Source organism: Pyxicephalus adspersus, chromosome 4, assembly GCF_032062135.1.
Source record: "Pyxicephalus adspersus chromosome 4, UCB_Pads_2.0, whole genome shotgun sequence".
NCBI classification, from domain to species: Eukaryota; Metazoa; Chordata; class Amphibia; order Anura; family Pyxicephalidae; genus Pyxicephalus; species Pyxicephalus adspersus.
Genome location: NC_092861.1, coordinates 140843621 through 140868930, shown reverse-complemented (window position 1 = coordinate 140868930; position 25310 = coordinate 140843621). Strand labels below are relative to the sequence as shown.

Genomic DNA, 25310 nt, shown 5'->3' with positions numbered 1-25310 from the left:
GTAAAGGTGTGCATGGGAACACAAACTTTACCCACTCCCAACTGACCTCTGTTCCAGATCATTTTAGATCCACTTTTCCCAGGGTGAAAAGGGATTGGTGATGATTCAGCCCCCATGCACTTCTAAGTGCAAAGATCACACTAATCAACTTATTATTGTGCTGCTTCTCCTTTTATTATCCAATTTCAGGTTGGGGTGAGTCCAAAACAACCTGGGCTTGAGGGAAATTGGATGATGTTGGCCATCATTGAGGACACCTATTTTTCCAAAAATGGGCAATCTGCATAATAAAGATAAGTATTGCAGTAAAATCTGTTTTTATTTTTATTTTTTTGTTATTTTACCAGTCTATTCATTTTTGGCTGGATTTTGTCCAAGGAAATATGGGGGTCTTGCAGTTTGTTTTTTAACTTTTTTGTTACCTCTCATACAAACAAAAAACAACAACATAAAAAACACATTAAAAATGCAACCAGCTCGTGTTAAATGAGTGTTAGCACATGTGAAAATATATGCAAATGCGTACTAATTAAAGGCGTCACTGCAAGAGCGTCAATGTGAGCGAGTCCTGACAATAAGAAGTCTGAGCATGAGATCTTCACATAGATATTACAAGGCAGTCTCCCTCCCAATTAAATGTTTATTTTATGAAGAATGCTGCAAAATTAGTGAAATTCATAGTTTCTTTGTTTTGGCTGTATGAGTGAGAACCCAAACCGAGTGGGACAAAAGGAGGAAGATTTCGCTGCTGGAGTCCCCAAGACATGACACAAGCCAGCAGCTCAGTATGCTTACTAGACCAATCCACCAAGAACCGGAGTATCATTGGGGGGTGAACTGTTCCTCTACGATTGCACTACAGTAATTGCCTCACAGGGCGTCTGGTTAGTTTAAAGGAAAGTTGAAAATATAAAGCCATGATGTGGTTTATATAATAGCTGATTCCAGGCAGGCATCAACAAGGGATTGTGTGTGTGCGTTGAGTGAAACCACAAATCAACACCAGACAAACTTACATCCTGCAGCAACCTAACACTTGCCGGGTTTTTTGTCAAGAGTGTCAACGTTTTTTATTTTATTTTTAGAGAGCACGTTTAAATATAATCACTTGCTTATAAGACAAGAGATCCTGAAAAATGAGAACTCACTGGGAGTGTGTATATGAATACATTTTTTTCATTTCACGTGAAGTCTTGAAAACCACAAATGCCAAAATTGTAATTGGAGATTTGTACAAACGTTTCTATTTCTTTTGGGTAGAGATGGACAGGCTATAAACACCTAGTGGGTGTTTTTGAATTGCCATCCATGTAACCCTGGGAAACGTCCTTATGTTTTTATATCCCATGCTGATTACAATTATTTTTTATATCCCAGAGTCAGTTCCCATTGGGAACACAGACAGTAAGAATATTAGAAGTACAGTTTTACTGTTCCAGTGACAACTCATAATTTAATATTCATAATTCTTCCATTGGAAACTCACACAAACAGAAAAAATGGCAGGGGTTCCAAAAAATAAGTTTTAACTTCATTCAGTAGTCAAAATAGGTGATTAAAGACTGTTCCTTTAGGTATCTGCCCTTTGTACATCACTTTCTATTTTTCTGATTTTCATTATAACTTATGAAACTATGAGCACAGCTTGGATAGTGATGGTGCTTTGCAGAGTTTTCTTTAATACAATTAGTTACATGATAGATAGATAATGAAGGATTTTATTCACACGCTCTCAGAATTTGATTCTATACTCAATATGTACTCATTATATAACATTTTTGAATCCGATATGCTTTAAATGTGAAATAAAGGACCACTATTCCATCTCAATATTTATTTTAATGCAAATATTACCGATGAAATTAAAGTCACTACAGCATAAAGACAGGTGGAGAGGAAATACATTTGCAATGCTCTAAAATGTAAAAAAAAAAAAAAGCTCTGAAAAGGTTGAGTTTTAGATGCACCTAGGAAAGGTTTGTTTAGGGCCCCCAGACATCTAACTTATGGCTAGAGGCGGCTTAATGTGAGAGTGCCATAGTCATACTAGGCTCTCTTACACGTGTATTCAGGCATCCAGGCCTGCGTGCAAAGAAAACTTGTATATTAAAGCAAATCCACCTGAAGGAGATTACTCAGTTGTAGGCAGACAACAGACGGTATAGTACCAAGCCCACGTTCTAAAGGGGCAACCTGCCAGAGAAATATACTTTATTAATGGATGGAAGTAGATGGGTTGTGCCACCCAATGCCTTCATATCTCAGCTCTCCGACACAACCATGACAAAGCAAGGCAATATATTCCAACTTTTTTTTGCTATTTCCTTGTAACATAAAATAATTATTGAGCTAGAGTGAAAACTTTTTTCAATTGCCATTGGATGTGTTGTAGCTAACAACTAAGGAATGGATGCTGAAGATCCTGAGAGACAAGAAGACAGATACAACATCTATACTATATTAACAGTAAGGTGACCTTGATCTTAGGAAATGTTCTGACTTGCGAAAAGAAGATAGACCTACACCAATGGTTCCTCCAGAGGTTGCTAGGGGTTCTTAAAGCAATGAGCAATTTATGCCTCTTAGGTCAGTTTGACACCAATGATATTTTGACAATCCATAACGATGACATTTTCCCAATGGCCAGCAATGTAAGAGGCATTCTTACTACTGACCACCACATTAATATACTGTGTATAGCAGAAGTTTCCTGAAGACCTGGTTTTTCAAGGGTTCCTCAATGTTAAAAAGGTTGAGAAACACAAGCCTATACGATTCCTGGTATTTTCTTCTTTCTCCCTTAAAAGCTTTTCCACTCCGCTCATCTCTTTATTAACCAGCCTCTGCTCCCTACACCCTAGAAGATTGTTAGAGGACACAGATAAAATTAACAATGGCTGCCAGGATTTCCCTGTTCAATTCTCTAAGCGTCTCAACTGAGTTACCATTTTTAGGTGGGTTTACCTGTTAGGGGAATTCCACTTTACTACAAAAGCTGATTTTTGTTTAGGATTTTTTACCTTGCAACTTTACATTAGAAGCCACTAGCTCGGAATGTACCTAAAGTGTACCTGTAGGCAGAATTTCATCTATAGCTTATGTGGAGGGTGAGCGCCTGTCCTCACACGAGTATAAAGAGCGGGACCAGGGACCAATATGAACCTCCTCAGGTACTTTGATCTTTAACCCTTCTCAATAGAAGAGCAAATGATCCAACAAGATAAAATGTTCCAAAGCAATTACAAGGGCCTTTTTATGCATCTACGAAGTCAAAAACTACTTTTATTGGAATTGATGGTTGCAATCAGGAAAATTGCTTGCCTAGATCAGGTAATTTATGGTCCCAAAACATCCTCTAAAAATGTAAACAATAGCATAAATCTCATGGGAGCTTCAATGTAAAGTGGAAGCCCCCCTTTAATGAGGCACAGATTCAGACTAGAAAACCATCTTCATTTTTTATGCCCAAACCATGGGCCGTACTGAAAAACTAAATTATAACTGTTTATCTGTTTTTAACAGATTTTAAAAACACAAATAAAAACACTGACATTATTTTCCATATCAGAAATCCCTTGCACATCGGGATTCTCATCACCATATAAAGCTACAAAAAATTTTTTTTTTTCCACTGCATAACAGAAACCCCACTTCTGAGTGACATCAAAAAAGTCATAAGCAGAATTTCCCAACAAAAAAACCCTGCTCACATTTTGTTCCCTTTATTACAGCAGAGTTTATTGCCTGGAGAAACCTCTTTCTTCCGCAGAGATTTTTTCCATGGTTCACTTATGCTAGACTTTTCGCTGCAACCAGTTGCCAAAAAATCATAAATGCGACCTCTGCGTTCAAAAGCCCCACTTCCATTTGCGCTATCGCAGCTTAAGCTGAGAGAACCTCGTTTTTCCTCTGCTGTTTCGTCCTCGTGCAAGTTTAGTTTATGGGGAAGTCTAGCATTTGTCACAAAACCCCCGCATGAAGGCCCCTGGATGCTGTTCCTGTAGGAGGCAACATCTGCCGAGTTGTAATCCAAGTGGTGAGAGCATCCTGGCAAGGACAGGTTACTGCTGGATAGCGAAGGTGCCGCAGCATGCCCTCCGTTTGCATTAACAGTGAAAGGGATGTTTAGATAATGGCTCCCGCATTCCTGGTAAAAACAACATGTCTGAAGGCTACTGTCATCCTTGGCAATACGAAGGCGTTTGCGGTAGGGGCAGTCTTGGGGCACAAACCACTCCTGTGCTGACGTTGATCCCAGAGTGCAGGCTGAGAAACACCAGTTGTTCTGTAGTAAGATCTCTCCGTGAATTCTTTTCATCAAGTTGTTGATGAGGACCGACCTTCTCAGGAATACTTCTGGATCATCGATGAATTTTAATTTCTCCAGGGACATGTAGAGAACATGGGCCCTTTCCTCAAAGATGGATACATTCTGAATGGAAAAACAATAAGTCATTCAACACATGGTATTGCATCATTTCAAGATATATAAACCAAAAAGGGTCAATGCTAGGTAGAATCTCACAATAAACATCTGGGGTCTACAAATAGATCACATTTAGTCTGTTAGATTTGTCATGGATCAAAAATGTATGGGTCTGCATAACATTAGCAAAAATCACACTAAGAAAGTTATATATTTATAACCAACTGGTGACCCCAAGATTTTTTAGAGGGAAGACATTCAGTCCTGATTTTTTAGCTGCCCATCAATTCATGCAAAACTACTATTTACAATATTATTGTAATTATTACAAGATCAAAATGCATCAATATCCAAAACTCTTTTTTTTATCTAAATATAGAAGCAGTTGGTACCCCCCATGAAACTAGCTATGTCCAGCTAGGAAGAAAATATTCAACTTCCTGTTTTGAAGATGAGCAAATGGACTCATCATCTAAAAGTTGTGCCTTGATTGATTTTTTTTCACATCTATTTCTTTGATGCAACTCAAATTTTTAGATTTGCCTATCAGTCTAATAGAGCAGGCGGACCTCTATTACAGGGACACAATAAGAACTTGGCAAAGGGTCCAACCTTTCCCTACCATAATAAAAGCTTAAGTATTTAGTTCTGTCTTTGATGATGATGCTGGCACAAACAGGTTATGAACCTCATATTACGTTATTAGAGAGAGTAGTAATAGATTTGGTAATATCCCAAGAATTTAGAAGTTGGTCCCATGTAGCACAGATTGGAACCCCCCAGCTGCTAAAGTTTAAAGGTAAGTTAAAGATTTCCTTTGGTTTCCTGAGATAAAGAAAAAAGAAACTATGCACATGATTAAATAAAGTTGTGGTTTCTTCCTTGTGCGTGTCAAGGAATTTAGTCAGAAGATCTTCATATGCAATGACGACAGTATACCACATGAAATATGAGATGTCCTTTGTAGATATACAGGCGCCATGTATATAAATTATGCATTCCTTCTGGTCCTGTCTATTATAACTGATCAAAGTCAGGCTGTGCAATTGCAGCCACTGAGAAATGTAAATTAATTTTCAACTTCAACTTTTCTTTTTTACTAATAGGACACACATCATCAAAACATGAATGGCTGAACCTGGCCTTTTCCTTATTAATCCAGATAGTTTGTGACAGGTGCATGGATGTTTTTAGAAGAACCAGTAGTAGTAGAATACATCTCTGGAAAGAGCTGAGAGAACACCATGTCATGGCTTATGCATTGCTGTTTCCTTTGCATATAAAGCTTGCAAGGCCCAGAGATGTCATTATTGTGGGCCGGATTCTTCTTGTGTTGGCTTTCTAATGACCATGGATAAGTAAAGGCTACTGGTAATGCTACAGCATACAAAGACAACGGTTAAGATCTCATTCTGTTTTAGTATAATTGAATCCCTGTGCACAAATCTAATAAAGACATGGTTTAATGAGTTTGTGAATGGAAGAACTTGACTGTCCTGCACAAAACCCTGGCTTCAATCCTTTTAACACTTTTTGAATAAATTGGAATGCTGACTGTGAGTCAGATCTTCTCGCCTAACACTGATACAAACCTACAGACATACTCCAAAAAATTGGAAATCTTTCCAGAAAAATGGAGACTGTTAAAGCCTAAAAGAGGGCCACCACCATAATTTTTACAAAGGATGTCCATCAAGCTCAGGTGCAATGGTAGACCAACCTTTGTCCACAAACCTTTCCTAATGTATTAAATTTATCAATATATTTAATATGAATATGTTTTGGAATTTTTTAGAACTTTATTATATGTTTTTTTAACCAGAGTAGCCACATGCTGTTATTCTTTTTCACTACAACCACACCAATATGTTTTTTTAATGACCCTCAAATGGCAAACACACCTAACTATTAGCTGACCGTTGAGAAAATATAAAGTTTTGACCAATGCCACATATTTATTCTTCTACAAGTTTAATCTCAAACCCTTGCTGGGACAACTATAAAGGGTAATGGAAAAATGTTGGTCTGTAGATATAATCTTTGGAATATCCAAAAATGTATAAAAGGTAAAAACCCTCCTACATCATCTGAAAACATTTTGGGTTAGATTAGCAATGGGGTCAGCTCTCCAACATTATGGGTTGTAGGTAGGCCCTATTTAAAATGCAGGACTGGGGAACTCTTTCAGGTCGAACATGATGATGACAAACTGGTAACACGATTTTTTTGACAAATGGTATGATTTTATTTATTTTATTTTCACAACCTTAGGGTGTCGTAACGCTCCAGCATCCTCGAACCCTTTAAATACTCTACTTGGTTTATATTTCCCCCTATGTCCTGATTTTGAGAAATAAACAAGATGACAAATATTACCTTGTTAATTTTTTCCAGTTGTACCTGAGACATACGGATTTAACCTTTGTACGGGGAAAGCCCAAATTCAAGGGTGTTTTTTTTCCAAAGTTCAGTTTAAAGAAAACCTAAATTAAGGAGTTATGTAGGCCGTTCTGAAAATGTTTCCTTACTATGTCTGTGTTATAAAAGCTCCAAATCTGCATACCTGTACTTATTCTGTGAGCAGTAAGACAGTCCAGTCACTAGCATTTTCAGAAGCATATAAAAAAAGTCCCATTCTTTTCATAACAGGTTTTGTTTAAAGAAAAATTCTCAGGGTAGAAATATGGGAATCTAAAAAGACTAAGCTTCCATCCTCTTTGTTTTAGGTCAGTGATTTACTAGATAATAAACTCAGGGTTATGTTGCCAGATCTAGGGCCTAGCACAAGTTAACAACGACAGCTCCCATCTATCTATACTCACAGGTTCCCTTTAAACATACATACAGGCGTGTTCTACACTTGCTGCATCATGTGAAAGCCCTCTCATTGTAGAAATAAACTGCGGCTACAGTTAAATCAAACAGGCTAAAAAAAGTCATTGTGCTGGCAGAGATCAGCAGACAAAAGACTTCTGGAAATGATCAAGGAAGAACTTGGGCTCCGAGGATTTTATGAAGGTGGAGGATTGCCAAAAATGACACATACCATGCCACAGAATGAGATGGAAATATTTCTATCGAGACAGTGCTGGTTGGACAAGCGCTGAAACATTTCCGCCACACCAACATTGAGGTCATAGAAAATAAGAAAGGGCCTTGGTAATTTGATTCTTAGATTCCTTTTATTATTTTCTTTTTCTGTTAACATTCCCAAAACAGGAGTCTGCTGTTCATCATTAAACAGCTGTAACAGTAGAAAAGAGAGGCTCAGTTGCGTTGTGATCACCAACATGCAAAGGCAACTGATACACCATTAGGAGGAGAAGATATCAACAATTTTTTTATGTTTTATTGTTTTTATTATTATGTTTTATAATAAACCCCACTAACCAACTATGCTAGTTCTGTGTTGTCGTCTGTATTATTATACAGTATTTATATAGCACCATCATATTACACAGCTCTGTACAAAGTCCATAGTTGTGCCACTAACTGTCCCTCAAAGGAGCTCACAATCTAATGTCCTTATCATAGTCATATGTCATTAATGTAGTCTAAGGTCAATTTTTTTTAGGAAAAAGACGACTAAACTAACTGCATGTTTTTGGGATGTGGGAGGAAACCAGAGTACCCAGAGGAAACCCACGCAGACACAGGGAGAACCTGCAAACTCCATGCAGATAATGGCTAGGAATCGTACCTGGGACCTAGCACTGCAAAGGCCAGAGTGCTAACCCCTGAGCCACCGTGCTGCCCATGACCTGCTTTGCCCTTCTAAAATACAATAAAATGCTTAAGGTGATAAAAAAAATCATTGCATGATTTCTCACAAAATGAAAGGTTCCCTATAAAAGATTTTTTACTGCAACTAAAACAGTTTTGCAATTAAACTCACACAATTTTAAGAAGCAATTAAAAATATGTTTTCCTGATGTGATTTATTTTAATAAGGAAACTCTTTGTGTAAAAGTCTATGCAACCTGCTTTTAATGTAATTTATTTTTCTTTTCCATTTCACGTGCCCACACACCATGAGGGATGGGTGGATCAGGGTGAGTGGCGCTTTTATTCCACGGCAGTGGCCATGATTTCATACTTAAGGCTGCCAAAATGTGCTAATCATTTCCAGAGATACCATACAGTTAGTAGAGTCTAGTTACGTGCAGCTCAGCCATGGCAGGCAAGACGATACACAAATATTAGTTTAGCCTTCAAGTCCTGCAAAATGAAATGTCTTTCAATCAAAGTGAACCTGTCACAAGCCCAAAACAGCAGCTGCTTCCAACATGAGAACTGCTTTGTACACTGTAGGTTGCATGAATGACGTTCTGTTTCAACTCCTATTTTAGAAAAAGTTAATTTTCTTATTAAAGGAAACAGGTCATGAGAGAAATATGTAGGCTGCTGATGAAGATGCCAATGGCCCGTAATGGTGACCATACTGCTGTAATACCCTAAATCACTGACCATGAACAAACTTGGGCAAATGAACGTCTCACTTTGCTTTGACTGTCCCGTTCTGCTTACTTCAGTTCTGTTTAGGTGACTCAGTAGGTACATAGGGTAAATAGGATGCAGCCAGATAACCACGCTCTAGGTGAGCAAACATTTCCTTCAAGCTAAATACCCGTCTGCTGGAAAGTGCTGAAGCAACTTTGTCCTTAAATGTAGTGGAGTCCTTGGAGTCCCCTCCAAGGAAGACATTGAACACTTACTTCCTCTGCAGCTGTTCTTTGCTGTATAAAAAAGAAACTGAAAAAGCTGAAAAAAATGGCGGAATCCAAAACTTCCTAGTGTGTCGAACTTCTTGTCCTTGCTGAGTTGAGCTGCTCAATCTAATAACCTCTATGTCACTATTCTGTGTCCTGTACTGACGTAGGGACTGCTGGCCTGAACCACAATGCACGGCAGGGATACCAAAAATGGGCACTATTGAAAGTGTCCAATTCTGAATTCCACCGCTCTCTTTTACTACAAGAGCAATCAGGAGCATAGGCAATGGGAGAGTATTAACATTTTTTTTTACCAGGGACATTTTATTTTAGACATTTTTTTATTCCCTTCTTATTGTTTTTCAGTACCAGGTGCACTTTCCCGGAATATGTAAGGGTTCTCCCTACATTTCAATTCAAATTATTTATTGGAACACCTTTGTCTAACCCAATGCCTGGGGCAATCAGCAGGTAAATGCTGACTTAGTTTCAAGTTAAAGCTCGCACCCTTCTTATGTTCCAACATGCAATATGGGTGTCTCAGTGGTCAAAAAAGATTTTCTAAGAGTATAGGATGTTTGAGACAGAATTTAAGCTCAAGTCAAGGCCTATGTTTTTAGATTTGGGATAACTCAAAAAACTTACTTGATCATGCCAGCATTTGGCAACTTTGTCAGGAGCAGCACAGTTTTGTAACTTTTAATAAATATCCCCATTGTACGTATACACTTTTGTAATTCGCTTTGTAGTGAATTTTAGTTTATTTTTTAGCACCTGCTCTTTCTATTTCTGTGAGATTCCAATGGTGAGACTTTCCTGCCATAGTTTGTGCCTTTGTCTGCTCCCTCAAGGTTATAACAAAAGTGTAATGCTTGGCTGGGCTCCCCATTTAATTGTTCATGCTACATTAGACAGAATCCATTGGGAAACCTTGACACCATCACTTGGCTTTATATTGACCCTGGCAGAAGGAGAGACAGAGAATTCTGGTGGGATATGTCACCATTGGTGCCCCTGAGAGATACAAGACGCCAGCAAGTCCCATTGCCAACAGCCATACATTAACAATTCCAGATTGCTAAAGCTGTAAAAGATTTTAATTGGAATAGTTACCTAATTTATTAAAGGGGGAAAGGATTGTTTATTTTTACATACTTCCTTCCAACTTCAGCAAAATTTCCCATAGATTTATATGTAATCTGTGTCCCCACTCCTCCAACATCCTTTACCATCTATATGTGACAAGATTTTCCCTCTCCACCTGTTCTGCCTGAAACCTTTAATATAGGAAGTATGAAGAAATCTGGCAGTGGTGAAAAAGTTTGCAATACAAAGCTGACAACCCTTTAACCCTTCTACACTCTACCCAAGACTAATTAAAATGTTTTGGCTATGGTTAGCCTTTAAACCTCCGTTACAATCTTGCCATCTGTGAAACCTGGTGGAAATTATTTTTCTTTTTCTTTCCTGAAGACACAACAGGAAGTGGCAGAGGATTATCTTTAGGACAATTGTCAGAACGGGTGTTATTGTTAAAAGATTTCCCTCACCCATAAATTGCAAATTCTCATTATTTTCTGTATTGGGGATATTGATCACCAGGATCAATACCAGGGGTAAATCTCCCCAGTGGGACACAGACAGCAAAAAAATCTTTCATGGGTTAATCCAACAGTTTTTGATTGTCTCAGGTGGAAATCCAGCATTAATACAGGTGTCTCCTGACTTTGTTGAGGAGGTTGCTGATGTTTAGCAAGGATGGATTACAAATGGCCATCCATCAATGACAACAATTGCTTAGTATTGCTCTAAAGTTCTCAGGGTCCCTTAAGCAATTGATTGATTTGTTGGTCAGTTTAAGTGACACCAATGATCTTTTTGGCTATCTGTAAGGGTGACATTCTTCCCATTGGACAGCATAATGAGACTTTCTTCCTTCTGACCACCACACTAATATACTGTGATCTGTGGGTCTAGTCATCATAAAAGGGGTTCCCTGAAGACCTGGAAGCCATTTCAAGGGTTCCCCAACATTAGAAAGGCCATAAAACACTGCTTTATTGTGTTCTTGTGGCACAACCTCCCTAGCAAATCAATTTGACACCACAAGTTTATCCAACCTCCATGTTGTGTACCATTTCCTAATAGTTGAAGTGTAGTTAAACACTAGGTAAAACAACAATGTGCAAGTATATATAACATAATATATAAACCATCATCTCATGTTTATTTCTAGATTTCTATAAAAAGATTGGTAGAACAAGAATGTTTTCATTGTCCTTATTTGTGGCTTACCTGTACACTTCCAAAGCTCTGGTCCTGAATACACACCCATGCACACTGTTTTGCCTAGTACTACATACCCCAAGGTTCCAATTTGTAACTGTGTGCCCAGCCGGATCAACTAGAAATACGGTAGCTATTTTCTGCTTCCTTTGACTTATAATATTAGAGGAATGGCTACATCATGCATATAGGGTCATGGGTACCCAGCATAGCCACTCTGATATAGAAAGAGACGTCTCCCCACTTTTCATAATTATCTTTGACAATTTTCAATTTACTAATGGTGATGTAAGCTACAGAGATGACCACATAAGATGGTACTAATACTAGTTGTTTTGTTTGTTTGAGGTTAAAGAAGACACTTTAAATAATGAGCTTTTTCATCTATTTTTGCCTTATGATCATTAAAACAGCCAATCACAAATTCATAAGCTATCATCAACTTTGGGATTTTTGCTGTTGTTTGCATGCAATCAAAACATGGAGGTCCAATTACTAACAATGTTACTCAAATGTCATCAGACACATTATGTAGATTTCTCTACTTTGATTAGAGATGATGAGGGTCCATATTGCAGGGAATCCTTTTTCAATTTTTTAGGTATTTAAAGATACAGTCTGATACCCCTATCATCTAGCACCCATCCACTAAGGTAAGAACCCCGGCTATTGAAGCCGGTAAGACCAGCTTTTTCACCGGCTCTCATAGTGGATACGTCACAAAAATATACAGGGATTGCATTAAAAAAAGGGGGTTGAGTGAAAGACCGGAGGGAGGAAGAGGGTTACAAACATCTGCAAAGGTTAAGCAGTGAAAATTCCACCTACAATAAAAAATGTCTGGAATAAAACACAGAAAAAAACCCCAATACAATCATATGATGTAACAAACAAAGATAAAGACAAAATGGAACATACTTTATGACTACAGCTGCTGAGCCGCAGATGATAATCCTCTTCTATATATTTCCTTTTAAAGTGTGTATTCTTGGATGCAGTTTTTGGATGTGAAACTCCCCTGTAATGTGACTCTGTGGTAATAAATCAGATATGACAGATGATGACACATAGCTCGCCCCAGGTTTTCCAAATAACATAACTTACTTTCCTAAAGACACACACACAATACACATCACACCACACAGTGATACTCTACTTCTCCAAATGTAAAAACACCGGAACAGGCAGTGCACATCTCTGTCCAACCTTAGGACAATACAGTGGGGAAATATTGCAAACGTTAAACAGAAAACTTTAGTGGTAATGGCATGGGTTCAATTCATCTTATAAGGTTAATACATTTATAAACAGATACATATATATAAAACCTTTAATACAAATTAGCTTGAACAACTGAGTTTGGTAAACAGAAATAAAAGAGGAAAACATGTGCAAAGTAGCTTAGAACACCACCTGCTGGATGTATATGAGAAAACATTTATATTTCATGTATAATATATAATCATGATCCCAATACCCAATATTTTACCCAATATCCATGTAAAATGTCAATTGAACCACTATATATGCTTTTCAAGTAACTCTGCACTAAACTAAACTAAAAAGTAGGGGCAGCATTCAGTTGAAGATACTATAAGGTATCCAGGAATATCTCAATTGTTTGCAGCAAGGGCAAACATAGGAAGGTGCAAAATGTGCCACTGCACAAGGGCCTGGACCCTCTTCAGCCAACAGGGATTCCCACAAAGGCAGGGGGTCCCTAAGTCAATTCTGCACAGGTGATCATTGTTGGATTGCAGGACAGACACATGTTAATTAACCAGAATGTTGTCCATTATACACTAGAACTGAGGCTACCTACTTATTTCAGTGGCAAGGGTATTGGTTACATAGGTGACAGCAATGTTTTTTTAAGAAATTACAATAGAACATTTCATAAATTTCATCAAACTGACTAATAAATATATATAGAACAGTATTTCATAAACATGACAGGTACTCTTTTAGCAAGGTCTAATCAAACACCATGACGTTGGTAAAAGGAGCAGTGCAAATACCTAAATACAACGACCTTTTCTTGCTAGCGGAAAGCAGCTACTATGCAAAGTCTGCAGGACCCATCATCCATAGTGATAGGTGCTTTAGATGGAGACAAATAAAAGCTCCAACTGCACTGCAGGAACTAAACATTATCTTTTACCGTCCAAGACTGTCAAATTTTCTGCTGAGAACAAAGGATTGTGAAGGGTCTGTCTGTAATGAGACTGCACACCGCCAAGGCCTGCTGTGAGTGAAGATTGGCGTATTGCTGCAAAAACGGTTCTTTACTTTTTATGCATAAAAATCTTTGCTAGTGATAACAAACTCTTCTAACACATACATGTAACTATAGGCAAAAATGACATATATGACGCGATGGTCAATAGCATGAATACTTCTTTTTTTGGTTTTGTAACATATTTTTATCACCTGTTGATTTGGCTAATAAATCTGTTAATTTTGTGCATGCTTTCAATGCCAACCCGGCAACCAAAGAACCGGGTACAGGTGTTGGCATGAATCATATAACACTGCCAGGGTTGTGTTTGATGTACAGCTTCCCCTGACATTGGTGTCAATTGGAAAAATGGTCCATGGTCATTGGTGGTCAGTGTAAATGGGGGATCAATCCACCATTGCTCAAGGAAGCTCCATCAACCTCAGTAGGGTCCCTATGGTTCCAGGAATTCCAGTTTGAGAATAACTGACCCAGTCTACCCTACCCACAGGGTAACAATGCTGGTGGACCTTTTGATGCACAAGGAACTGTGCTGTCACCCTATTACAGAACATGCAAAAATAAAAAAGTCTACTGGGAAGAATAAAAATTAATAAATTGATTTTGTTCATACTTACATCATAAAGTCTATGTTATGAGTTTATGAAGTTTATGTCAGCTTATGAAGTAATTTCTAACATTGGGCCTGATTTCTTAAAGCTCTCCAAGAATGGACTATCATAAAAGAACATGGGTGATCCAGCAAACCTGGAATGGATTTCACAAAAATCATTTGCTATTAGTTGGCAATTTTTTTTCAATTCCGGATCAGATTTATTCAATATTTGCTGGATCACACAGGTTCTCCCATGATAGTCTATCTTCTCCAGTCTTGGGGAACTTTAATAAATCATTTGGGCCCGATTTAATAAAGCTCTGTAAGACTGAAGAAGATACACTTTCATCTGTAAACCTGGGTGATCCAGCAAACCAGGAAGGCATCTGGTCCAATTGAAAACATTTGCTATAAAATAGCAAATTACTTTTAAGCTATCCATTCCTGATTTGCTGGATCATAAAATGTATATGTATGTATTTTTATACATTTCATTATAATATATTCCTTATATTATTTTTATATTTTTTATTTATATTTATTATTTATTTATATTTATTTTATATATTTCTTTATATATAGGTCAAATGCTGAGTATGTAACAGTGCACATGATGGATAACAGTACAATTTTGGTACAGAAGAGTTAACAAGAACATGAATAGCCGTTACATCAAAAAGACCGAATATAATGCTTTACATGTGTTAGCAAAGTACAAAGGCTGAGTAAATGTAATTAAACTGAAAAAAAAAATGTTGATACCACAGCACTAAATGGTCTCAATGATATGATGGAACAGTGAGAAGCTGTGTAGACGTGGATCTAAATAGATTATATGTTTTAAACTTTCCCTCCTAAAAGCAATTTTCAGTTCTGCATGTAATTATAATAAATCCTTTTTGCTTGTTATTCCATCACTATGTCCTATGTCTTATATTAGATGTGCTGCTACCTCTCACAAGTGTTGTCCACAGATCAGCAAGAAGTACTTTATTACAATTTCTATTTTGCATTTGTATTGGAAAAGATTTGTCCAATGACCTGAAAAGAGATATATTGACCTGAAAAGAGAAGAGGCAATATTAGGAGATGGTGGGACTGTAAGGGAAAAGTGAGATCATTTTTTTCCTAGTCCTATTGTTCATCTATTTGTGCTGGATGGTGCTGCGTGGGTGGGGATTTAGGAATTAAATAAATATTGATGAACAGAGGTTTCTGCATGCGGTGATGGACATATGTTTTCTGCTTGTCCTCATAGCAGGAACATGCAGAGAAGAGGGGATAAATCCCAAATGCAGTAAGGACAAGAAGCCCCCGCATAGCCACAAAGAAACTGTCACCTCCAGATATGATCAATTTATTTTTCAGCATATGTAATTACCTGTTGATGCTGTATTATGCTGACCACTTAGCAAGGTAAGTTTTATTATATTTTACCTTTGTTTAATAAAACCCTCAGACTTGTGGTTTTCAACTGCAATTTTGTGCCGCAACCAGCTATTCTTCTTCAACTACTATATTGTAAGCAGCAGACAAGCGCTTTATCCTGTGGTTGAGTGAGGTTTAGGTTAAGGACCCTGATTTATTAAAGTTCTCCAAAGCTAAAGAGAATACACTTTCATCAGTGAAGCTGGGTGATCCTGCAAACCTGGAATGGATCTGGCCCAGGATTGAAAACATTTGCTATCAAATAGCTAATGACTTAGGAAATCCATTCCAGGTTTGCTGAATTACCCAGCTTCACTGATGAAAGTGTATTCTCCCCAGCCTTGGGGAACTTTAATAAATCGGGGCCAAGGTATGGTTCTTCCTACTGAGAAGAAAAGCAACGTATCAGAAGCCACTTTCTGCTTTAAGGAACCGCACCAGAATCCATCTCAACTACAGCCGCATGCAAACATATGCCCAAAAGGCTTACCAACCTCACCTATTTAGTTGAATGGGACTGGTTGGGAGGGGGGTTGCAGCTGCATTAAAGCATTGTGGTCAGCCAAAAGTCTGAAATGGCCTTACCTTTGATAGGAAATGGGAAGGAAGGGAGGACAGTCTGATATATGTGGTCTGGCCAAATGAAAGAAGAGTTGTGGGCATTGGCTTATAGCTCGGTCTTTGCCAAACTAATCAAATTCTGATTAACATCTGATAGAACTGTGCTGCCCCTAGCAAAGCAAAAATATTTCCCTAGGTGTACAGTAAATACATTTACAAGAATAAGAAAGCAGCATTTGGGCTGTACAGACTGGGAAAAAGAAGTTCACCCAATATAATTTTTCTTTCAGTTTGAGGTGGAGCTTTTTTCTGGTTGTTATAAATGTGTTCCTTCTAATGGGACCACCAGCAAAACATATAGTTTTTATTTTCTTTGACATCCAAGAAAACATTACAGCTGAATTCCAGGTATGAAAAACTGCATTTGCTCCTTGGGATATTTAAACAAAAGATCATTTTAAGACCTTTATTTATTCACCAAAAATGTTGGCACTGTAAGAGTAGAAAACTCTTTGATGGATTTTTTTTTAACAATCTAAGGGCAGTGCCCATGTCACCACAATGCAACATGCTAGAAGTAACTACACCAAAGTCCAGAAAAGAGATCAAGCCTGTCATTGTTACCACATTAAAAGAAAACATGGTGCCATGTTTATGCTCCTTCATTGTCCAGTTACAGGTTGGGTGGTTCCTGGAATATGTGGTACATCCAAATTGCAATGTTCCCTACGGAGAGGCCCAGAACCTGGCTGTCACAAAACTAACTAAAGAAAACTAGAATTCTTGAGGTGGGCTTAGGCAATTGGATGTGGCAGAATATTTGGTCAATCAGACAGAATCTTGTTGATTGCAAAAGAAGAAAGAGAAGAAGAAAACCTCATGATCAATTTTTATTCAATTTAATTAGATAAGTGTAAATATTGGCAGAAAGTCACACAAACCCGGTGGCTTAAATTATTTCCTTTGCAGCAAACAGCTGATTAAATTCACTCTACGGATTCCTAAAAGTAAACTCCTGAAGATCTACGTGTTCGTGGCCAGCATAAGTGGAGTGGGAATTTAGTGATGACTTGCAGATGACTCAAATGTTGCAGAAGAAAAATCCTTTATCTTTACTGCCGCAACTAACAGACTTCCAGATGAAGAAATAAAGAAAATTAAATATTGATTGTCATAACCCCAACTTTTATATTTTTATAATCTTATATGAAAGCTGGAGAAATAAAATTAGATCACTGCTGTCATTGTTTGACCCCCTCTCCAGATATTTGGAAGCCATCGTCATCCCCATGCATTCTAAGACATGTGATGTAGGTGAATCCATTGTGATATGGTGATGACACACATCTGCAATGCTACACAGAGCAGGAAAGACATTACACTGATCAGATATTAAATAATGCCACTTTACCTAGAAGTTATTGTTGTTTGTGCTGCAGACGGGCTGTGATATATGTCTGGTAGGAGCCATTGCTGTGTTTATCAGGCACCCACCTTAAATTTACTTATTACCACACATGTAACTATGGAAATGGGATTTGCAGGCACTCAAGCTTTGTCTGCCTGTCACTGTTCCTGCCAACATGCCACTAAATGCATAAAAAAGGTATCTGTCAATCTATGTATCCATCCTGTATGCCTTGGAATGCGTTGTTGTGCTGTGCATTAATATGCATTGCATTCATTTAAAGGGGCTGCGATTGCATCACTACAAAAGGCAGATCTATGAAAAAACTTTTGGGACCCATTTACATCTTGGCATCCTGGTGAGTTGCAATATGCATACATTATCATGCACTGAGATAGGACAGTCCATTGGACTATGCCATACTCCATTTTTGACAATGCAGTGCACCAAAACACATAGCAGTGCATACTACATAACAAAAAAGAACCAAGAGAAAACAATATACATATATAGAAACGCATAGGGGGAACAAACTGATTGTGGTGTCATAATCCAAGCATTTAGCACAGTGGTCCCTCGAGAAAATTTTGGTGGTCTGTGGCCAGGGAAAGCACCCCGCTTGGGAAGGCGAACCGGCCAGAGCCACAGACCATGTCTTCAGTACGCATCGCAGGCTCTCTGGACACAACCCACCCACTCTCCTGTCGCAGGCTCAGACCTGCAATGGGAGAGTGGATGGGTTCTGGCATCATGACGTCACTCTGGTGTAAGTTTCTTTCCCTTTGAGTGACACACGGCTCTCTGCACAAATTTAGTGGTCCGTAACTTCCAAAAGGTGGGGGACCACTGATTTAGCAGATCCCACACAATCCATTTCATGACCCGTCCAGCCAGATTAAACCCTTATGGGTTGATTTACTAAGTAAATAAAAACTGTTCACCTAGCAAAGTGAATTGTTCCCCTTGCAAGGGATATTTTACTTAGCTTAGTAAAGTAGGGAAGCTCTGCTAACTTCACCCATGTGCAAGTAAAAATCCACATTTTTTACATTTCCTTGCATCTGATTGGATTGTCATGAGTTATCAACATGTTCACTAAACTATGTGAATTATCACATGGAAGGCAATAATTCACCTTGGTAGGTAACCAGATTTTTTTTAGTAGATAAACCCCTTAGTGTTGGATGCTGCCCTTCCTGTTTATTTGTATTGATCAGTAAGTCTAATATACAGGAGGTTCAGGAGGTTAGAGGGGGCCGGTAAGCCTCTGACTATCACGGTGTCACTATCAGTTGGCAATTGGCAAATGACTGAGATCGGGGATTTTGGGCGCCACCAGTGAGCTCTAATAGGAGCCAGAATTGTACAGCTGCAGCATGTTCAGCTTCTTTATGCCACTGACAGGTTTACTTTAACTGTAAGCTCAGTTATTTCCTCTGGAGACACACTCTTGTACAGAGCCATCCTGGCAGAATATAGGCATTGTATCCAGGCACGGCTTCCCTGACTAAGTGCCTTTATTAAAGATCAGTCATGCGGTCCTGTGAGGTGAATTCCCTGCAGCAATCTGGAAAGACGATCTGTCTCCTCAGACATACACAGAGCCTGACATGCAGAAGGTAATGATTAATGCAGATTAATGCACACAAAGACTTTGCAAAGAATGATATTAGAGGAGTTTTCCATTCCAGTCAAACATATAGGATTTTATAACTGGCTCCAGGGAAATGGCTTTCCCGGACAATGGCTCTAAATTTATTCCAAGCATTTCACTCCCTGCCCCTGGTTACCCTTCCGATAAAAGCACTACATTCTGTCTGTATCCTCATCCTCTAAAGCAGGGGTGTCAAACTCTGGCCCGGGGGCCAAATCTGGCCTGGCCCCCAAAGGAACTCTAAATATGAACTGCAGCTGGCCCGCCACTGCATTGAAATAGCGCCGCTACTACAATGCCCAGCATTATTCGCGTCTAAAGACCAGAGGGCTCTCTGCCTATGCGTGGCCCAGCATTGGACTGTTTTATAGATGCAAGTAATCCAGGGAATTGTAGCAGCGATGCTATTTCAATGAAAAGAGAGGTCCAGTGGTGGGCCACTCACAGGTTTTAGCCCGCCTCAGTTTTTAATTTTGGGCCACTGTGTATTTAGGTTTGACACCCCTGTTCTAAAGGGTTCCATGCACTGGGTACTGTGGTCCTACCTTTAGGACTTGCCAATGAGCACTCTTCATTAACACTGCATTCTGTATTGGAATGCAAGGGCTGTGTTCTGGTTTAGCTCTGCTTTGCCTACTAAGTGAAAGAATCTCAACTGGTCTTGTTGTGTTCAAAGAGACAAGCAAAGCCGGCTTTAGAATGCCACTTGACTTGAACCTTATGGCCAGTAAGATTTTCTCACTTTCAAGACCTGTATATGGCCAACTTTACCTTTCTCAACAGCAATGATACAATTGTGTGGAAGATAAGAAAGAAAGCTGCAGGGTGATGGAGTATATGGGGTTGAGTTACAATATACAGTCGGTTCACGCAGAATGAATTATTCAAGGGACATTTCATTTAGCTGTGTAAATAGGATGAATCTCTGCTGATTCTAATCATTCAATTATATACAAGAAAAATAGATTTTCTTGCAAATGATTGAGTATTCCTTGCAATGTGAATTTTCACCACATTTACTAGGCAAAGTGAAATATTCTTGAAAACTCACCTTGGTACATCAACAGCATAAATCTGTCTCCATAACTAATACGGAGGGCAGTACTTGAGTTGTGTTAAATTTAAGTTACATATGTTCTTGAAATACTTCATTATTGCAGATCTGTCTGCAACATTCAAGATGTTTTATCACTCATCCAAGTGGCTTTCTTCAGATCTAATGAGTGTTGGAAAACATACTTAAGTATTTAAATCCACGTGGGCAACTAAACCACCCCAATCTAATCACCAAAGCACCACAGAAGTTAGGTTATATAGACCAGAACATGGCGTTTGCACCAATTTTCACCACTTCTATCATGATCCTAGTCAGTCAATGTCTTGAAACAGTTCATGACACCATGGAGTCATCAAATCACCAGAGCACCACAGAAGTTAGGTTATATAGACCAGAACATAGAGTTTGCGACAGCTTTCACAACTCCATTCATGATCTTGGTCAGTCAATGCCATGTCCAATCACCAGAGCACCCCAAAGGTTAGATTATATAGACTAGAATGTGGTGTTTGCACACTTTCACAACTCCCATCATGGTCCTGGACAATCAATGTCTTGGAACAGTTCATGACACCATGGGGGGTGAATCATTATGACTTAGTTGTCAATGGGAATATACATACTGGATTATGTTACCATTCATTGAAAATTGAGAAAGCCTCTTGGATGACTATTAAAACATTTTCATCATTATAAATCAAGTCAGTTCAATGTGACCAAGTATTACTAGCTGTGAAACAAGGGGAGGGAGACCTTTAAAAGAGGAAAGGGGTGTGCAGAATATGGATCTTAAGTGAAGTACTTAACCCACCAATGTCTCCAAGTGATTTTTAAATTTTCGGGGCATTATAAATTTTGCAGGAAAAATAGTATACTCCCCTTTACCGATAAAATAAAACCTAACATAATAAAAGCAGATAAGTGCACATTTGTGTATTTAGTTTTCTGAAAGTCTTTATGGTGAATTGCAGGGGACACATACCTGTAGAAGGGTCACATATTGCGTACTCCTGGTGCTGGGCATGGAGAGAGGTGGGGGATGTGTCTGAGCTGTCCTGGGACTCCCACACACTCCTATAATCTGCAATGTCAGTAGCACCCTCAGAGGTAATGGGGCTGCAGAATCTGTTCATGGACAGAACCACAGTCATCTCTTATAACCAGTGATCTGCAAACAGAGACAAAACAAGATTTAGGTATATTTAACAAATGACAGATACAAGAACATCTCAAATAATATTGCCATAAACAAAGATAAAACCAAAAAAGGATTTTAGGATAAACAATAAATACTGAATATATCAATATACCATATCAATTCCAGAAGGTTTTACGATACTGATAGAGTGATGGACTCTTACTGTTCTGCATGTTTGCTCACCATTGTATTCATTTATTGGTATCAATATCATCTGAGCAATGATTCTGCATGGGTTTCCTCCGGGTAGTCCAGTTTCCTCCCGCATCCCAAAAACATGCAGGTAGGTTAATTGGCTTCCCCCTCAAATTGACCTTAGACTGTAATAATGACATATGACTATGGTAGGGACATTAGATTGTGAGCTCATTTGAGGGACAGCTAGTGACACAACTATGGACTTTGTACAGCACTGCGTAATATGATGGTGCTATATAAATACTGTACAATAAAAATAATAATAATATTCAAACCTAGGGTCTTGGCCAAATGCATAGGATTAATTCAATTACTTTTTATTTACCTGTCCATGATATGCACATCAAACAACTCCTATTCTACCTTAGCACCATTTTAAATAAAAAATATAATCCCCTTCTAAAGGTTCCATGCAAACTGGCCATAGTCAGCAGATGGTAAATAGCTTCTGACTCTTCAAATGTGTTTTCCATCTCTTGGATCAAAATACATTAAATAGAATCCAGATGTGAATAGTGTATGGCTAGCAAACTAGAGTATAATTCAATAGAAAACAAGGAATGATATAAAAGGATATAAAAGGCACATAACCCAAATGGGAAAGAACCAGCCATAAATACTTCAGGTATATGGAATAAAATATACTTCAATAAACATCAGATGTCTACATGCCCTTAGTGGTTGTAAATGGGCAGGAAACACGAACAAGATAAGTAAATAATCATTTATGTATGTTCAAAGTTAAATAAATCAAATTTACATGAAGGCAGTCATATATCTCATCACTAAATGAGGTGTCATGCATCAGCTTTGCATTCACTCCAAAAATGTATATATAGTAAAACTATAGTATGCTAAAATTCTCCAGCAAGTAATTGCGTGTTTTCAGAATTTGGTTTTTGTACAGCTACACCAGACATGGTAATAGGTGAATAGATTATAGGAAATGCTTGGTTTAGTGTCAGGGCTTACTAGGAATAAAACACAACATNAGAAGGGGATATTTCGGTTTTAGGGTTATGGTTCATGGGTCAATGAGTTGGAGGCAGAGATAACATGTATATGTGATAATAAATATAAATATTTATTTATATATATATATATATATATATATATATATATATATATTAAGCCCTATCAATGACCTTTACCCTGACTCCTGACTCCTTATTGGTCTGTTTAATAGTTTTTTGTCATATTTGTTCGATTAGTACAAGAAATACCTGTTGATCCTGCAAAGTTTACAGAGATCTGTGTCCTACACCTTTTCCCCTATGATGTAGTGATGAGGAAAAGGGAAGGTATTATGCAATCCGGCAAAGAACAATTGGGCAAGGATGACATTATTCCTTGAAATTTCAGCCTAGCAAAGTCATTGTGTTGTCAGGCCAAAAACAATAGAATCATTAGAATAATTTCTGCCAGGTATTTTTCTGTACTTTCAAAAAAGAATACAACATGAGGAAATGTGCTTTTATTAAAAGATTGCATTGCATTTTGGCTTTTAATTTAGACCTGGCATATACTTTTATAAACTCACTTTAGGGGCATAATTATAAAACAGGTAATCTGAAATTCATTACATTTTTACATGAATCTTCCAGGTGCATTTGTTTTAAATTGCAGTGATTAATGTTCTACCAGTGAAGGTTTAGTGAAAGTAACATACATTGATTTTTAAATGTCCCTTAGTATTAGGGTATGGGTTTGGTTTATTGGTCAGTATAACTGTAAGGGTTTGGTGCTTAAGGGTTAAGTGTCTGAGAGAGAAGGTAGGAATGAAGGCATTATTTAGGGGATCATTAAATGTTAAAGGGGACCTGAAGTTGCCACCCTCAAATAAAAAAAAAGGAGAGGACAAAGGACATTAGTGTTTTTTTAACTTTGTTTCTACTTGTAGGCCAACATATTGGAAGGCTTTGCTATGTCAAATCATAGTTGCTTCTAATAGGCGAACTACAGTGAGAATTCATATAAGAATAGTCAGTCACAAGAGTATCAAAATAGCACAAAATTAATAAAGCAGAATGAGGAGAGCAGGGAGATGCTTGCAGTGCAGGTCCTCAGGTACAGATTTATCTGCAGAGAGGACAAGGAGAAGCACAGTAATCCCCATTGTGACACTAACAGTCAGGGATGCCTTAGATCTATTACAGATACACAGCTATAAGGGTTTAGGAGTAGAGGATAAAGCCTCAAGGTTTAACCATGCCCAACCATGGGGAAACGGGAATGTTTCATATAATAGCAAATCTTCACTTTTAAGTTACAATTCATTTTAAGTGTTCAGGTATGGATGGTTAAATGTTATGGATGTTTTATTGTAAAAATATTTTGTGTTAAATAAGTCATATAAGATCTGCTATTGTTTAATTTGTTAATGGAGCCAGGAGCTGTGAGCTGAAACTAGCAACATATGACTCTTAGTGCCAATAAATATTGCCCTAGAGGGGCTATAAAAAGAGAGCAAATAAAAATGAGAAAGTCACATCAAATATTACAAGAAGTGGAAGCAATGAAGGATTGAAAGTGTGGGTAGAACTGTATACCCAGCTGGTGAGCACCTGTCTTTACCGTTACTAATGATTCGGCAGTATGGTTTTCCACATGAGGTTCTTTTTTAGGAAGTGGACAGTCTGGGAGAGAGAGGTATTTCAGCAGAAAGTTGTATCATAGGAAAACTCTCCAATACAAATCTATACAAATGGTGGTAACCATGTATATTCTATATGTAATTCCATTCTCTGCAAGTCATAACTGCTAACTCATAACTCATGGGAAAATGTTTAACAGCCTCAAGACAGAAATTCCTTTTATAACTGTAACCCAAGATAAATGTGTATATGTGCAATCTCCGATAAAACGATTTGTTATCAGAGACAAAACTGTTTAAAATTGGAAAGCTATATTATCACACTGCAAATCTATAATATCACATATCTGTAAAACCATTACTAAGTGGTAATGTCATGGATACAAAGGTGATATAATGAGCTGATTTATTATTTACTTTTTAACTCTCCTGTTCTCATGCATGTAAGTGTTAAAAATGTGACATGTGAGTGGCCCCTGGGGACAAAAATAAAGGCGATCCAATATAATCCAAGGCGAGATCATTTCTTTTTTGGCATGCAGAAGCTGGGGTTTTATGAAAAATAATGTACCGGGGAAGCTTTTATTATATATTTTTTATTGGAATAAAAAGAACTGAACTAATGATGTTGCAGTTAATATAGTGATTGATTATGCTACTTTGATTAAACATTCCACCTATGCCTGTTTCCTTTTTACTCTGTCTAGTATATTCAGTACATGGTGATGAAACTCTGCATCCCACAAAAACCCTACCTGCAACTGTATACTATTCATATGACACCTTCATTCTGCTGCTAATTGTTTTCCAGCATAACTATCATTAATAAGTAAGTCTATCCATCCATCCATATCTATCTATTCATTGCTATCTATCTATCTATCTATCTATCTATCTATCTATCTATCTATCTCTATCTGTCTATCATCTTTATATATCTATCATCTATCTATCT

General features: G+C 37.9%; 1 protein-coding gene across 2 annotated transcripts in view; it reads right to left on the bottom strand.

Annotated features, from left to right (window-relative positions):
* Positions 1-1819: 1819 nt before the first annotated feature.
* The window catches only part of SERTAD4 (SERTA domain containing 4), a 42496-nt gene continuing 19005 nt past the window's right edge, over positions 1820-25310 (bottom strand). For both annotated transcript variants that reach the window (XM_072409812.1, XM_072409813.1), the window contains exons 2-4: positions 21349-21534; positions 12343-12455; positions 1820-4432 (exon numbers count right to left, since the gene is read on the bottom strand). In XM_072409812.1, the coding sequence (XP_072265913.1) occupies positions 3707-4432; positions 12343-12455; positions 21349-21517 (1008 nt within the window). In that variant the 5' untranslated portion in view covers positions 21518-21534 and the 3' untranslated portion in view covers positions 1820-3706. The remainder of the gene's footprint in view (positions 4433-12342; positions 12456-21348; positions 21535-25310) is intronic.